The sequence below is a fragment of the Anser anser genome, assembly GCF_964211835.1.
Source record: "Anser anser genome assembly, chromosome: 8".
NCBI lineage: Eukaryota > Metazoa > Chordata > Aves > Anseriformes > Anatidae > Anser > Anser anser.
The window spans coordinates 12,618,512-12,635,015 of NC_139728.1; the positions used below are offsets into that span (position 1 = coordinate 12,618,512).

Consider the following 16,504-nt stretch of genomic DNA (forward strand, 5'->3'; position numbering starts at 1 on the left):
CTGATGGACCAGTTAGTTTCATGGCAATGCAGTGTGCTGCACGACTAGATCCTAAACAATGATAGCATGCTCTGTATCTTGAATAGAGCAGAGGTGGTGTGATCAGTTAGCTTCAAGAATTCAAACTGTAATTATAGACCATGGTTTTGTCACTTGCTAAGGGTGTTAATGTTTTCTTTTTTGTTTGTTTGTTGGTTTGTGTGTTTGTATTCATAAAGAATCTTTTGAGTTCTCTTGGATGTAAGATATGGAACAGTATTCATTAGTTTTCCCTGGGTGCTGAAACAGTTGATTTTATAATTGCTGAAATTCGGTAAGTCAGGGCTACTTGGGGTAGAGATGCTTTTATAGAACACTGTATGAAACTTTTTTTTTTTTTTCCATACTGGACCTCAGAATCAGAAGTAGAGGACTTAAATGATGAGATATGTGAGAACTGGACCTTGGAAAATGCCAAAGCATGTCTGAACCATGTTTTTCCAAAAGGTGATTTGAGAAGAATATAAATAGACTCAAATTGGGCCTGACCACAGCAAGTTTGGTAGTTTTAGTCACCTGCTATGTATCAAGGGTTAGAAATAATTTTGGTGACAGTAGCTAAGCACACGTATTTGCAGTGCTCCACAGCGCCACTTGTTAAAGCAGAATTCTTTACCAGAACCACTAACATTTAAAAGAGAGCAATTAAAGTCCTTGAGAGAAAAATAAGTTGTCTCCACATTCCTTTCTGAAGTTTCTTCCTTCTCTCTTCATTTTGCTGCCCTTGACTTGGTTTGTAGACCATTTCGTCCAGTTACAGAGTGGTAACATCCTTAAATCTTGAAATGAGAGTGATGAGCCTTGGTTCTGAGATGTGAGTGACTTCTTCATGGATGTGCAAGGTTTACAACGACTGCTGTGATCTAGCTAAGCGTTGACGTACCACTGTGAATCGGAAGAGTGCTGAACTGCTCGCAGTGATTGTTTGGATGACTGTAGGTGCCTGTGTGCATTTTAAATAAATCTTAAATATACTTACATTTGCTTCTGTAGAAATGTGCTTTGAGGGCGTTTTATTTATCTTTTCATTACAACTAGCTTTGTTTGCAGGAGAATCTCCTATAGGAAAAATTAGTTTGGCAGAATCTTCCTGAAGGCATTTGGAGGGTGTTAAATTTCAGTTGGAACCAGGTGGGTGTTACCCTTTTTTGGCTTTCTGCCTGTTCCACCAGAAAATTCACATGTGCTCCTACTCCTAAATGAAAATCACGCATAACAGATTGTGCATAAATAATTGATGTTTTTGAATTTTTACACATTTGGAATAGTCAAAAAAATCATCAGAGCTTACATTGTTTCTGGTGAAACAATTACGTGTTGTGGCCAGAAATAATGCATGCTGCTGCTTCTAGATTTTGTAGTGGTTTCCATTTTTTCAGTTTTATAAACTTATAATATTTATAAATAAATTTGTTTCGGACATGCTTTTTTTTTTTTTTTGGATGGTTGGTTCTTTTTTAAGGAATACAAGAAAATTTCCTTACTGCAGTCTTCTATGAGAGTCTCACTTGCAGGATTTCTGGTATTCTCTTGAATCTAAAGTACAAAAAACATCTAAAATAATGTGATCTCTGTCAGAAAGTTCTAAATTTTCATATAGAACTGTATTTTAATTTGTAGGTCTGAAACTACTCCTAAGCTCAATTATTTGAAATTTTAAAAAATTGCCATTTTTTCTTGAGAGAACTCTTGAATTTTCTTATTTAAACATTATACTCGTTCATCTGAATTGAAGTTAAATTAGTTTGCTAGCTTCCTGCTGCGAACTTGTATTGAGTTACAAGTTAATGCAATGGAATTACAACACCATTCTTGTAATAGAAAGCTGGGGAGGGAGGATTTGAACTGCTCATTGTGAGTCATTCTGTGCAGTGCCTGAGATCGTCTTTATTTCCATTTTCCTGTTTGTCTGGCCAGCCAGTCTTCACAGGTTGTGTAAATCCATTTATATTGTTCCCCTTCCCTTCCCTTCCCTTCCCTTCCCTTCCCTTCCCTTCCCTTCCCTTCCCTTCCCTTCCCTTCCCTTCCCTTCCCTTCCCTTCCCTTCCCTTCCCTTCCCTTCCCTTCCCTTCCCTTCCCTTCCCTTCCCTTCCCTTCCCTTCCCTTCCCTTCCCTTCCCTTCCCTTCCCTTCCCTTCCCTTCCCTTCCCTTCCCTTCCCTTCCCTTCCCTTCCCTTCCCTTCCCTTCCCTTCCCTTCCCTTCCCTTCCCTTCCCTTCCCTTCCCTTCCCTTCCCTTCCCTTCCCTTCCCTTCCCTTCCCTTCTTTCCTTTTTTTTTTTTTTTCATAGGGCAGCTGGAGCCTTATTTGCACTGATGAATGCGGTCCAGAAATACATGGCTTCATCTCTCAGCTGAAAGAGAAAGAAACTTCTTTTGAACTCATTGAGGCTCTGCTAATGTACATCAGGATTCTGAATGTCCTGGGAGTTGTACTTGCTTTCTTGCCTGGCTGGAACTTGATGTATATATTCAATGCAGAAGCATCTAGAAATGAATCCAGACTTTAGTACTAGCAACTGTGTTTATTGTATTTAATCTTCTTTTCCAAAGGAAACATCTGTCTGTGTGTAAAGACAAGAGTTGCATAAGTGACTTGGAGAGCCGGATTGATTTGGCATGAAAATGAATGGGTAGAAATAATTATGTTATGCAAAGAAGAAATGAGATTTACACAGTAACAGACTTTCTTGTTTTCCTGTTGTAGGAAGCTGCCAGTATAGAATTTCACTTCTTCATTCACAAATTCCTTTGGAGGAACAGTGTTGAGTGTTTAATCCCATGCCTTGTGGAGTAACGCAAGTATGAGAGCCTTTTCTGTGTGGACATTAACATAGTTTGTGCTGTTGTGGAATATATTGTTGAATTTTTTGATAGATTTTATGTAGTTTGTCTTGCAGTAGATCCTTAACTTTTTCAGACCAACTATTTCAGCATACATTTCCTGTTTGTATAGGCTATTTTATCTATCGCTGTTGCGGAGACCAGCATTACCATCAATGATGTGGCCTATCTTATAGACTGCTGCAAATGAAACAGCTTTTTGTTTTGTAAATGCTGTTCTTTGGAATGCAAAAAAGGTTTTCTGAACACACAGAACTGCCTTGTGTTCCCATAGTCACAGAGCTGAATTTAGGACTCTAGCTCCCTGAAGACAAATGTGCATTGTCTTTAGCCATTCCATACAGTTACAAACCACCCTGGCATTTCAGTAGGCCGCTTTTGGTCATCTGCATTCATGTGAGGTGTCACTGGGTCTCCATGCGAATTTGAAATATGTGATCTGCCAAGTGAGTATTAAAAACACAGCATATAGCCAGTGGAAAATAGGAAGATTTTTGTAGTCTATTGTGGATCCTGTCTTGCTATGTATGTTCTCTGAGCAAATTACGCGTAGGGATCTCACTAATTGCATTAGAATTTTAAGCTTTTGAGGCAGTTCTGAGAATTTCATTCTGTGTTTAGCCCAGAGCACTGGTTTATAAATAGTGTGGTGCTTTAGTTTCCAGACAGATGGCTAAGTAGCCAAAGCTTAGGTAGTCCAGCAGGGGCGGTTTGCTTCTTAGAAGCAGTGTGGCTGGAAGGAATAAAATAACACTTGATTTGGCAGGACTTAAGATGAGAAACATTTGATATTCTGCTCTTTTCTAAAACAGACAAAAAATGAAGCTGTTCACCGCTCACAATAACATAACAAACTGTGCTATGGTCTGGGCGTAAAAAACTAATTTGGAGTAGTGGAAAGGAAGAGCTGGACATGTGTGTGTTTTGTTTTTTGTGCAGTAGAACTCTCTTTGAAAGGTGAGGCTTCGTCCTTCAGAAATAAAATAACTTCGGAGAGTTCTCTAAAAACTGTTCCATGCTACTTCTGATCAAACATGGGAAGTAAATTGAGTAAACACAGGAAATGCATGAATTCTTGGACATCTCAGTTATTTTGCTTAAAAAAAAAAGTGTGTCTATATGCTTTTGCCCATAGTAGGAGGTGGACAAATAGTTCCTGATCTTACTATGAAGAACTTTCCTGTAACTACAGAACCTCCCAGGATTAAAAAATAATACTGCTTGGGAATCGAGGCAAAGCAGAAAATGGCTTTGAAATGAGGATAAGGCTCTCAAATAATTCCTTCAAACACATAACTGGCAATTTTGTCATGAAGGTGGGAAAAATCAGGCAAAACAGTTGTTACTTTTCCCTCCATCCTCATTCTGAGGTCAGGAAGACCGTTCTTGCTGCTGAACTGCTCCACCTTCCCTGCTGCTGAAACTTGGGATCTTCTGTTGGTTAAACTGTTTCTCATTTACTAGAGCCATGGAAATTTTTTGCCAGTTGCAGAAGTCTGCACAGCTGTTACACTCACTGGTCTCCCTCGTGAAACGTACAGTGCCCCTTGTCAGGTAGCAGGTAGAGCGTAGCTGTATTTTGATGTTCAACTCTTTGTAACCTCTGAAAGTATCAGTTGATCAAAAACTTCCCCTAAATTGACCCAGATTTTTAGATCTAGTCTAGTAGATATTATTCTAGCACAATGTAGTGATTTTAAAAAAATAATGGTTGACCTTGAACTGATATTAGGCTACTGAAGCCATCATGGGACTTCATGACTTGAAGGTTACCTTCCTGTAGAGAATGTAGAAACAAAACCTGCTAGATTCATGGTGCCTAATAAGGAAAGTGTGTGTTTTGTGGACTTGTGCAGAGAGAGATACCAACTAAATCTGATCCTATCAGAACGTAAAATCTGTTTGCAGTGTTCTGAAACCTTTTCTACTGTCTGTTGCTCAGTACAGCCATTCCTAGGAGTTCATTATTTCAACCAGCAAGCTAAGTGATCGCTAACAATGCTATGCCAGAGATAAAGACTTAAGAGCTCTCTCTCTTTCTAACAGATCTTTTTGCTACCAGAAAAACAATTTTGGAAAGCATGCAGCAAAAAAATACTTACTCTTAGTGATCAAAGCAGAAACATGCAGGTGGAGTTGGTATGGAGCTGAGAGAAGAACAAATACGGAAGTGCTAATATGAGGCCATCAGAACGCAGATTGTTTTCTCAGGAATGGAAGTCCTTCCTTAGCCATGTAGGAGACAGGTGGAAAGGGACGTGTTTGGGGCTGGACACAAGCATGCTGCAAGCTGGAGGCTTTAGCCATGCAGGCTCTTTGCATGGTCAGCTCATACTAGAAACCAGACTCGGTGCTGGTGATGTGAGGGCTGTACCCTCTGTGCGTTTCCATTTTACATTTTCCCTGAGATGAGAATTGAGAAGAATGGAAGACAAATACTCGTAGAAGAGTACAGTAAGCGTGGATGGATTGGCTAGGAAACAGTATTTCCTTGGAGGGGTGAGGGGGTGATACTTTACGCTGATGGAATGACCCATGATGGTGATCAAAGGGCATGCTCAGAAAAATGCGTGCTTTTTGTTCTCTTCTCATTCCAGACTTCAAACTCATATGACACCTGAAAGGTTTTGAACACCATTTTGTGAAATAGCCTTGAGCATCAAATTGCTGCAGTTGGGAGGAATTTGTTTGGCCAAAGCAATAGAACCACCACCTTTGGGTGCAGTGATGGAAGCAGAATGCACACTAAGAGGTACCACTGTTTGTCCACAAGGTTGTGTGTTAACAAAGGTGAGTCCAAGTGATTTCCCGTGCATGGTGGTCATTTACAAACTGCTTTAACATCTCTCTTGCTAGATTGTGTAGTAGCTTTTTGTAGTAGATTGTGTGGGTGGCAATGTCTTTTTGCAGCTGAAGAAATATTTGAATTCCCGAGTGGATTTTCTTTCCTTTAATAAATTTGAGCCTTTAAGCTTAAGGCTTGTTTTGTTATTTTACCAGTGACTTATGCTAGCTTCCAGCTTCCTGTTTTCCAGCTGTGGCACTGTCGTGTATGACATAGATTCAGTCTCGTTCCTAAGGCATTAACAGAGCTACTATAAAACTAATAAAAAGAAGAGATTAATATATATATATATATTTGTATAATTACTACTTTCCACAGTTTGCTAACCTAAATTTTCACTATTGTGTCAAGTAATTAAATCTCCAGTTTCTGAATATGCAACCATCAATCAATATCCTCCTAAAACAGAAACTGAAGTGAGGGTTAAGCAGTCGCCCCAGTTTCTTCAAGGAGCTAGCTAGAATATGAGTAAAAAGAAGCAAGGTTTAAAGCAGTGGTCTCAAACCTAAGCATGCTTTGCAAATATCACTAAATAAGCATTTCTTAATATTTCTAATAACTGAAATATCTATTTGATGACTTTTATGGAAAAAAAAGTGTAAAGAGACTACAATGCTTGTACATAGAGGGGAGACCAGAATAAAAAAAAGCAAGGGATATGCATTCAAGTTTAATGATCTAAAAATGGTTAGTGCTTTTTTACTTTGCTGATAAGAAATGCATTTCTTTAGGATTTTGAGATCAGTAGGTACTAAAAAATGGATTTGATGGTGGCTAAGGAGTGAGTCCTTTGTTTGCTTGCTTTCCCATTTCATTGCTGAGGCAAGAGATGTAAATGTTCTAATTAGGCTGAAATTTTCCAAAGTATGTGATGCCTGAGTCTCTAGAGTATGTAAATAATAAGTCTGCATTTTTCCTTGGTTTCTTAAGAGTTTTTAAAGATCATATTTGTGCTGGTTTTCTTTGGCATGCAAACCTGGGAGAGAGAGGGCACGGGAGTGCAAGAGAACATGAAATTATGAAGCAGAGTTTAATGCTTATGGCCAAATGGCCAGAAAGTTAGGGACACCCGTGAGACCCTTCGATCTGTAAACAGCCACAGCCGCTTGTTTGACTTTATTGTTGCCAAGGGTTTGATAGCCTAGAGGCTGAGCTCGAGTGAAAAGTTTTAGGTGATGAAAGGAGAGAAAGGGAGACAAGCGGTATATAACAAAGGCTCATGGAAGTGAGAGTTCGTGGTGTTCTCTTTTTGATGAACAGAGGGTCCTGTGATTTGGTAATTGCAGTAAGACTAGAGTTGGCTGTGAAATGGCTGCTTTCATTCTTGTGAGGTAGAAATTGGGTTAGATCAGTTAGATCAATTGAGAGACTTTATAATATAATAAAGTTCTGTACAGAAGCAAACTAAAGTGAATTGGGAAAATATGTCAATTAAATAGTAATTATTTTAATTGTGGGAGAGATAGTAAAAAATCCATAAGGATAAAGGAAAATTTGTTTACTTGACCTCAGAACAGTTTTGAAAATCAGATTGGCAATATTGTAAATAATATTAAACTTAAATGTTGATGGGGTTCTATATAAGCACAATTATTAAAATTCTGGATTTCTTTTATAAACATTGCTTGGAGTAGATAGCCATCTTTGACAAGAGATCTTTTTGCAGAGCTTGATGGATTCTAGTGAAGAATTGACACCTCTTGGAAGAATCCAAGCTAAACTTCCCTTGAACCTCCTCTTGGCAAGAGGTTGATAATAGACTGTATTTTTTAGCAAGTTTAGTAGCCTCTGTGGTCTTTTTCTTGTTCCTCTGGGCTCCTGAGCCTCTAGAAGTGCAGTCTACAAAAGAAAAAATAATACATCCAGGTGAGCAATAAATGCTACAGCTGGGGGTAGGAAACTATGTTCATGAGATCAGGGAATAACTAACTTTTCATGTAGGTAATAAAGTAGTCATGAAAGTCAGAGTGACTGAAAGGGACCAGTAGAGGCTGAATATTTGCAAAGCTGGAGTGGGACTGTAAATATTAAGTACAGCAGTAAGGTAGTGATGGGCAGATGGGAAATTTGAGACCTAAATAAGAAGAAAAATGAATCCACACATTTTATTTCAACAGAAGTAAAGAACTGCTGTTTGTTACTGTGATGGCTGTAGGGTCACTTTACCCAGAAGATGGTGAAAAGACCTATGGGTGGATGGAGGTACAGGGAGAGAAGATAAACAACGAACTTGTGAACATCTGCTGTCACAGAAGGTTCGCTAATTTAACATCCATGTTCTGGAAAGTGTTTCTCTAAAGAAGTCTGGTAGACAAGGGTCTCTAACCTCAAGTGAGAAGTTTTTGCTCGTACCAGTGGCCTCTAACAGCTGCTGGCAGCAATACTGTGAATAAACCCCATTCTGATGCCTTTTGAGGTTTCTTTCAATGTGGGATGTGTTGTTTATACTGCCTTTTTAGCCACCGGCTCCCCAAACCTATCATCAGTGAAGGCAAATGGCCGGATTGGGTCCACAGGAATTGTGCTGGGAACAGGTTTTCAGATCGCCTAACTTCGCTCTTGGTCTTCCAAGCCTGGGATGACGCAAGGTACAAAATCTGTTTAGAAGTTATGGCGAACAGTTGTGTGACTGGACTAGATATGTCATTGGCTGCTTTAACAGCTAGATCGTCACTCTTTTTCTTGAACGGACTGCTAATTCAATCTCTGTGTGTTTTAGAATGGGTGGTGAAGAAGCAGGAAAAAGATTTTGTGAACACAAAAGACTTAGCATGGCTATGCTTAAGAATGACTTGGAAAGCAATAGTCCAGCTGAAAGGTACCAATTCTGTCTTCCTAGAGGGTGAGATTCTACGTGGACATAGCGATTTATGATAGTGTTTTTCATTCTGAGATGAGAAATAAATAAACAAGATAATCTATGATGAACACACAAGCATAGAGGCGTGCCCTAAAGAAGATTCTTCCTTTACAGCTGTGTTCAGATGAAATTTTAGTGCTGTCTCATTCTCTTATAGTTGCCTACCAGACAGAAAAACAGAGAAGTTGTGATGGCTGAGATGCGATATAGGGCGATTTTGGAGGCTGGTGTTAGGGCTGCACGATTAAAATTATGTTGACTAATTCTCCATAGAGAGTTACCTCTGATTTTTTGTTCTTTACTTGTTGCATCCGTAAAATGTGTTCTGTAAGCGCTGTGCTTCTCCACTCCTTTTTATTAGCCTTAGGGAGTCTGTGTGATCTAAACATTGTGCTGTGTGTCCTTTGGTTTTCTGGGTTTGTGCAGCAGGAGGGATGTGCAATAATGTGACGTATTATTCAATTTTCTAAAATTGCCATTTTAAAACTGTTTCTTAAAGATGACCAGATTCTGAATTTGCCACATGTCCTTGAGGAGCTTGTTTAGTTTAATATGGCATGGCTGGCAGGATTCTGCAAATGATCCTCTCCCTTTGTTATTTTTTGTCTCTTTTTTTAATTGTTATTCTTAATTTTTTTTTTCTCCTCATGCTGTTAGAATCATTGCTGCGTTTATCTTTAATTTTATTTCTGGGCAAGATGACCTGAAAACAAGCCACCAGAGACTCTGGGGAAGTTTGTAACAAATAAACTAATGAAAACATCCATTCTGACCTCCCCCAAAAGATCTGTCTCCAAAACAAATGACAGGAAACATACTGTGGTACAGCACATTCTGGGCAAACCTCTCTCTCCTTGTTTTTGAAGAGCTTGGGAGAGAAAAATACCTCTTTGTAGTAGTATTTTTCAGCTTTTTGCTATCCATGAATTAATTGGAAACTAAATGTAGAACTGAAATGCTTTGAGTGCAGAGGTCATTTGAGAGCAGATGCCCATCTGCCAGTTGATTGAATCAGAAAATGCATTGATCCAGGATCCTAAACAACTGCTGTGCATGACCCATGGATGCTAGCCAGTCTTCTGTTCTCTGTCAACAGAATGTTTGATGACTCAACCATTTAACAGCACTGGACCAGATAATAATCTAGATGTTGTAATCTCCTTGCTTGCTTTCAGGGTCTACCCCAGTGTCTGCTGCCACAAGGAGAAGAGGAAAATTCTTAACACTGAGGGGCATGATGCCCTCCACAAGTCATCTGTCAGCTGCCCTTTCAGCACCCAGAACATCAAGTATCTACCACCTTTTTTGTGTGTGTGTTTGGAGAAAAAGTAGCCTGCAAGCCTGGTTGTGGTGCCTGTGCAGTTACTCCAGGCGCCGTGATGGCAATACCCTGATGTGCGCCGTCTCCTCTTGAAACAGCAGTGTGCAACACTAGGGTTCACTCTGCCTGGGAAATGCCCTAAAGACATTTTTGTGAATAACCCCTGTATCAGCAAGGTTTCTTGCTGTAAGGAGAGCCTCTTAAGATCATATAGCAAAGGTGATACTGTAGGGATATCTTTTTTGTCACCTTGTCTACCCTGGGGTCTTGTCTTGATACTTGGGGTTTCCACAGACATCATTCAGAGCTGTGTTGAGGCTTCACCTCTGCTTCACCCAAGTTAGCCAGAGCTCTGATTTGCAGAGACCGACTCTGTAAAGTGAGCTTCCCTAAAAAGACCACAAGACTTTTGAACTCAAAATACTATGCTTTACTAAATGAAAATACATGTGGGAATCTAAGAGTGATTAAATCGGTGGCTTAAAAGTGGCTAAGAATGACTGGGTAGGACTGGGGTGAAGGAAGGATTTATACACAGCTCTTCCTAACCGTTACGTACCTGCTAAAAGAGTTTCTCTTTGAGGTTTGGTTGTCTTGTTTCCTGCTGCATTTGGCAGCCTCTCTTTGACCTGCAAGTTCATTGCTCCTTATAGTGGCCATTTTTCTGCCATGACTTCCATTCTGGAAGCGTCTCTTTTTTGAGGATGTGTAGTGGTTTCCAGCACATCTTCTCCCTGAAGACAAAAAAGTAAAACAGATTCTGTCCATCACGCTCCTGTGTGAAAGGTGAAGAGAGGCAGCTTTCACGGTGGGAGGCTGCAACACTAAGTACTGCTCTTTAGTTCCTCCCTAAAATGAATGGCAGTAACCCATGTGGTCAGTGCTGTTATCTCTGGCTCGCATCAGATGGCTTGTTCTTGTCAGAGTGTTCACTTCAAGTTCAAGCTTAAGGTCTTGTTTTTATAAAATGACAAAGGGGGCATGTTTGCATGGACATGTAGCAGCTTCCAAATGCTGCATGTGTGGGACCATATAAAAGAAGCAAGACGAGCTTTTCATCACAGCCCCAGCAATGCAAAAGGTGGCGAGATAATTCAGCTATGCCTTCATCATGTTTAGATTGACAAAACATGAAACGGCTCTTGCAAAATGTCAGCTGCATAATTGTGGACATGGAAAAACGAATACTTTCAAACGGCAGGTAGTTTTCGGTGGCTTTTTTCTCTGGTAATTTCCTAACAGTACACCTAGATTTTGGTGGGGTTTTTTTGTTTTTGTTTTTCCTCTGCTGGCCAGAGGGATGTGTAGGACTCTGTATTCCATTTCAAGAGTCATATTCCTCTCACACCTGCAGATTTGAGCATGAACCATCTCTGCCAAAGCAATGACCTTGGTGAGCCTGTTGAACCCCTTCTGTTTGCCTCCAAGAAAATTCTGATGGATGGGGGCCTCATTCTGCTGGATGACTGGTACAGACCTCCTTGGTGCTAATAAACTCTCTGTCTCTGAAAGACCACAGACTGAGGGGAAGCGCTGCTAGCATAGATGTAAGTCTCTTTGGAATGGGAACCCTGCACAGAGCCATGCACTACAGGTTAATTGTGAGGGCCTTACCTTTGTTTCATAAGAGGAAGGGATGGGTTTATATTGGCAGCACTGCTTCATGCAGATTTTCAGCTTAAACTGAAAACATGACACTAGGCAGTTTCCATGAAAAACTACTTTAATTGCAATGTGAATAAGAGATGCATAGTATTTTGCACCTCCCCTTCAGAGAGAGGCTGGGAAAACCTTATATTTAAGTCTCAGAAACATGGCTGGAGGAGAGAAATGCTAAGGATTTGTCATTTGGCTCTGGCAGCACGCATTTTATGCCCATGACCAAATACCATCTGGATGTCTTTTTTTTTTTTTTTAACTTCCCAGTCTGTAAGACAAAGGTGAAGAATTGCTTAAGTTTAGTTCTCTGGTATGTTTGACGGTGGCCTGTAGCTTTCAAGATCTTAAGGAGCCGTGTAGTTTTAGTTTACTTTGTTTCTGTACATTTCTGTTTTGGCAATAAGGATTATGTACTAGTGTTACCTAAGTATGTTAAATCTGAAGAGCAAATTTAAACAGAAGGATAGCTGATGTTTTAACAATATCAAATTGTAGGGAGCTGGCAAATTTCCCTCCTGAATTTTATGCCTCTTCATTAACAACTTAGAATCTCAGAGGTGATAACGTGTAGCACACAATGGAAAACTACAGGACATCTTTCATAACAGGTTCTCCCCTAGAAGTTGTGACATATCTAATGTAATTGTTTCTGCTCTAGGATCAAGCTGAAAATGCCCCACAGCGTGGCTGCCTGCATCCCTGTTGTGCATGCTGCAATGGAGGCTCTCACTGTGGAGGTGACTAAAGATCTGGGGATCATTTAGCAGCTGGACCCAGCAAACAAGCAGGTGTGATCCGTCAGATCTCCAGGCTGTCAGCCGCAGGCACCAGTCTGATGGCTACCGATGCAAGGTTAGCTCGCCTCTGCTGGCTCATGCCGTCGGAGCTCAGGGGACAGGGAGCACTCACCGCCTCTGCCCCCAGGGGCACCAAGTGCCCAAACAGCAGCTTCAAGCTGTCAGCTCACTGCTCATGGAGGTTGCAGAAGCCCAGAGCTAATATCACCAGGAGAATTGTGTCTGGTGTGGAAAGGAGCTTTAGGCTTTTGCTGCAAGGTTAATAGTCTGAGCATATGTAAAATTGTCATGTTCAGGGTCTGATGTAGACAAATCACTGCCTGTTTCCACAGGAAGGACAAACAGCTCTCAGTAATAAAAGCTCTGTCATCGCCTGTTCCAAACCACAATGACTTTCATAGACAAGATAATCCAACTTTATTTTGGGCAAACCTCTTCATCGCTGTCTCTGGAAATAAAACAAACATTTGGCTGTGCTTGCACCCTTCTATTGCCCCTTATTCAAGTCTTCTTAGGCAGAGGAAAATGAACACACTTGCGAGCCATTACTAGTTTAGAATCAAAACAGAGGACACCTTAGACATGCACTTCAGTGTATTTTGTGAGGAGCAAAGTAAATATCCCTATGAGCATATAAGTAGGGATAGGGCTCCCTGCTCATTTTTGTGAGCTGCAAAAGTGGGACTGAGGGGTTTTTTTTTGTCCTAAGTGTAGACCTGTCTGAGGTTTAGAGGAGGATCTGCTTATGTGGCACTTCAGGCTTTTCTTTACTGATGTGGAAAAGGTACAAAAAGTGCAACCGTAATTCAAACATCTTATTCTGTTAACAGAAAACAGAGGCTTCTTAACTGAATGTTGAGGCAATAGATTATGCCTGTAATATTGGCGGGAAAAAATGAATTTATAAGGGTTGCATCAAATACATAATGTTTCCTCATGCCAGACTGAGAGATGGTCCTCACGCTCCAAAGATGGCTCGCTGTGACAGTGGAGGTTATCTGCACGGCTCTGCCTACGGAGGTTCGGTGGCTTCTCCGACAGGGGCTCAGAAGGAAGAGGATGCCAAGGTAGCCCCAGGTGAGGCTACAGAGCTGGGGAAGGGTATTGAGAGCCGGTGGTGGCTACAGAGGCTGTGGGAATCAGGGGCAGGGCAGGTGATTAGGTACAGAAGTTCAGTGAAGTCATTCCCTTTTGACAAAAGGGCTTGTTTCTTTCCTGAATTCCTTTCTTGCTGTTACCAGTCTGTTTGCTGTTTCAGTTCCTTAGTACAAGTACAGCTCTGTAAAATATCATGCCCTTAGGGAATTTAGTGCAAGTTTTTGTTCTTAATAAAGAGTTTGGTTTTCAAATTTTATATGCTATATGTTTAAACTGTATTTGGATTTAGATTTTGAAGCCATCTGTTGTTAGTTTCGATTGTAGGAAGTACAAGGCATTCTGAAGAAATCTCAGCATTGTCTAAAACCATTCTCTGCCAAACAAATTTCAAATTACAGAACTTGGACTCAGTGGGGATTTTTCTTTGTTGTCTAATAAACTGTGCAAATAGGCCTTGCTGCAGTGGTTTTCTGTCTATGCCAGGCAGTACTTGTTCCTTTACAGCCAGCCACTGTCTTAGTGCATGCTGTGTTGCACTTCATGGCCCAGCAGCTGATGAGTTCTTTTGCTTATTCAGATGATGTGGGAACATGGAATACCTTTTCCAAGACTGCTGTATGTGATGGTGCTCATGTCTGCAGAACCTGACGTGAACTCAGAATTGTGAACTGTGCCCTTAATCTGAGGCAGTGTTTGTTTACATTCGTATTCCAAAATAGTCACGCTTCATTATTCCAAAAACATGTGAGAGTGCCTTTTTAATTAGAATTCATTGAAATTATAGCCTGTGGATTCCAGACATCCAGAGCTCTGCTGGCCGACTTGTGCTTGCAGAAGTATACCAGTGCAAAAGGGATAAAAAACCCCACAAAACTTCAGTGAGGTATGGTTTCCTCCTCACCTCTCAGACTAGCACCTGAGAAGTGACCTGGAACAGGAGTGGATGGCACAAATTACTGTTAAGCGTTTCCTACAGTCAGGCTGTTTTTACTGTTGTGCAGGAACTCTTGCGTGAACAAGATGAGCAAAGTGCTCCAGCTCAAACTAAATGTGTACATGAATGTTTTTGTTTGGGCCCAGACTGGTTGGGCTCCCTTACCTCCTGTATACCCGACCACAGGAAGAGCTACGCTGGCCGGGCGCAGCAGCAGGCAGGTACTGACTGCTTCTGTGCACGCACTTGGCACTGCAGGGCTTCAGGGGCACAGGAGACCACGAGGCGTCTGTGGGAGCAGCTCTGTACAAAACTTCTGTTACCACGTCTGATGAAGTTAACCCCCCTGATAACCCAGCAGGCATTGGATTATTCAGAACCAATAATTGGTTGTATTTACAGGGGTATGGGGGTACCGGTGTTTGAGTAAAGTTTAAAGCAAGTACAACATTTCTTGTATTTCTAATGAAGAGTTCTTAAAAACTGTATAAAGCTCAAGCAGTTTTTTTTTTATTCAAAACTGTTAAAAGGCAAATGACTCATGAATGATGTCACATGATGCCTTGCTATGATGTAGAGATCTTTAATGTCATCAAATGTTTTAGCATTCACTTCCAAACGTAAGTCTTGGATTAATTTGGAATGTGTATCTTCTGCATTGTCTGTGTTAAACTCCCCAGTGCCATCTGCTGATGTAGGTGTTTGTGTAGGTTGGAGAATGGTTTCTCCACGGCTGTTGTTACTGAAAATCTCCAGCTTGGGAACTGGAACAACTTGCTAGGGAAGCAGAAGAGGTGCACATTGAAAGATGTGCTGTAGCGTTAACTACGTTCCCTTTTTGCGTCTGTATTTATTGCACCCAGACAAAACTGGCTTTTCTTGGCTTGTCCCCCAGACTTCGTCTTATTCCAGTTGTGTTACTAACGCAAGACTGGAAACCTGAATGTCCAATGATTTTAAAGAAAATTATTCTTACAAATTTCAGTATCAAGCCTCCAGGTCTTAAAGATGATCTAATATCTGTTAAAGCTTTCTGTTTTTCTCTCTAGCTATTCCTGGTCTTCAAAAGAAGTCAGCATTTAAAGGGGAGATGAATGCAAGGTGAGCACAAAACAGAGCTTAAGGGGATGGCCCTGCAGCAACAGGCTGTTCAGCTGCTCAGCACTGCCTCAGTCTTGGCATGGGCAGAAACAGAACTGGAATACTGGGAAGAGTTCAGGTGAACTCTAGTGAGTTGGCCATGCTTTTGAGAGCAGTTTTGCTGTTTTTTCCATGGCTGAGTCCTGCTACTCTGGTTAAGATTTTGTTGATCTGTTCAGGTCTTCATGTGGGTACTAGGGATTATGAAGTATGTGTACAATGTTGTATGGTGCTAGCTGAAAACAGTTTTACTGGGTGTACTTTGATGTTAAGTCCTCGCTAAAGAAATTCCGTCTTTAGAGTAAATTTGATTGTTCTCAGCTCTATTAAAAAAATGTTCTAATTTGCAACAGTAAAGTTATTATCTACTATTATCTACTATCTACTATTATCTATCTATTATCTACTATTATCTATTATCTATCTACTATTGCTGGAAAAAAGACTGTAAAACATTACCTTAATGCCACCAAGGCTGTGATGTGAGATCTCACTGGTTCTGATACTTTTGCAGTGATGGATTTTGTTACTCCCTAAGATGCCTATGCTTCTTGAGTACAGCTTGGCACCAGTCATTGACAAAAAGAGTAAATCTGTCTTAATGTTGCTTGTAAGAATTCTTTTAAAAATTAATTGGCATTTGACATTTAAGAGTATATTGTCAAGTGACAAGAATGTATGAAATTCTGCAGGTCATGTTCCTATGTTGCAAGTTGCTGCTGAGATGGAGCTTCCAAGAATACGGAGACCTGAGAATGACACAGAATGCAGGTTGAGAAGCAGAGGTGATATGGACTATTTAGCATCTAGAAATTACAGTATAGTTGATTTTCTTTTTCTGTGCTAGTGTTTTACATATTAAGGAATGTCCAGCATGAAAATAGTGCTTAACAATGTTAAATCTGTTTTTTTACATCTAATCCATCAGGGCAAATTAAGTGGGAGAGCTTTAATCCCTGCTAACACTTCCT

At 40.6% G+C, this 16,504-nt stretch overlaps 1 protein-coding gene across 1 annotated transcript; it reads left to right on the forward strand.

Moving 5' to 3' along the window:
- Window positions 1-1,178: 1,178 nt before the first annotated feature.
- DHX9 (DExH-box helicase 9) lies at window positions 1,179-16,363 on the forward strand. Its single transcript, XM_083846207.1, is given in 13 exon segments — window positions 1,179-1,969; window positions 2,743-2,837; window positions 5,477-5,669; window positions 7,880-7,979; window positions 8,184-8,312; window positions 8,444-8,501; window positions 8,503-8,566; window positions 9,760-9,873; window positions 11,260-11,374; window positions 12,223-12,416; window positions 13,305-13,438; window positions 15,443-15,494; window positions 16,226-16,363. Coding segments are annotated over 8 exon segments (738 nt in total). The 5' UTR covers window positions 1,179-1,969; window positions 2,743-2,837; window positions 5,477-5,617; the 3' UTR covers window positions 12,329-12,416; window positions 13,305-13,438; window positions 15,443-15,494; window positions 16,226-16,363.
- The last annotated feature ends 141 nt before the right edge of the window (window positions 16,364-16,504 follow it).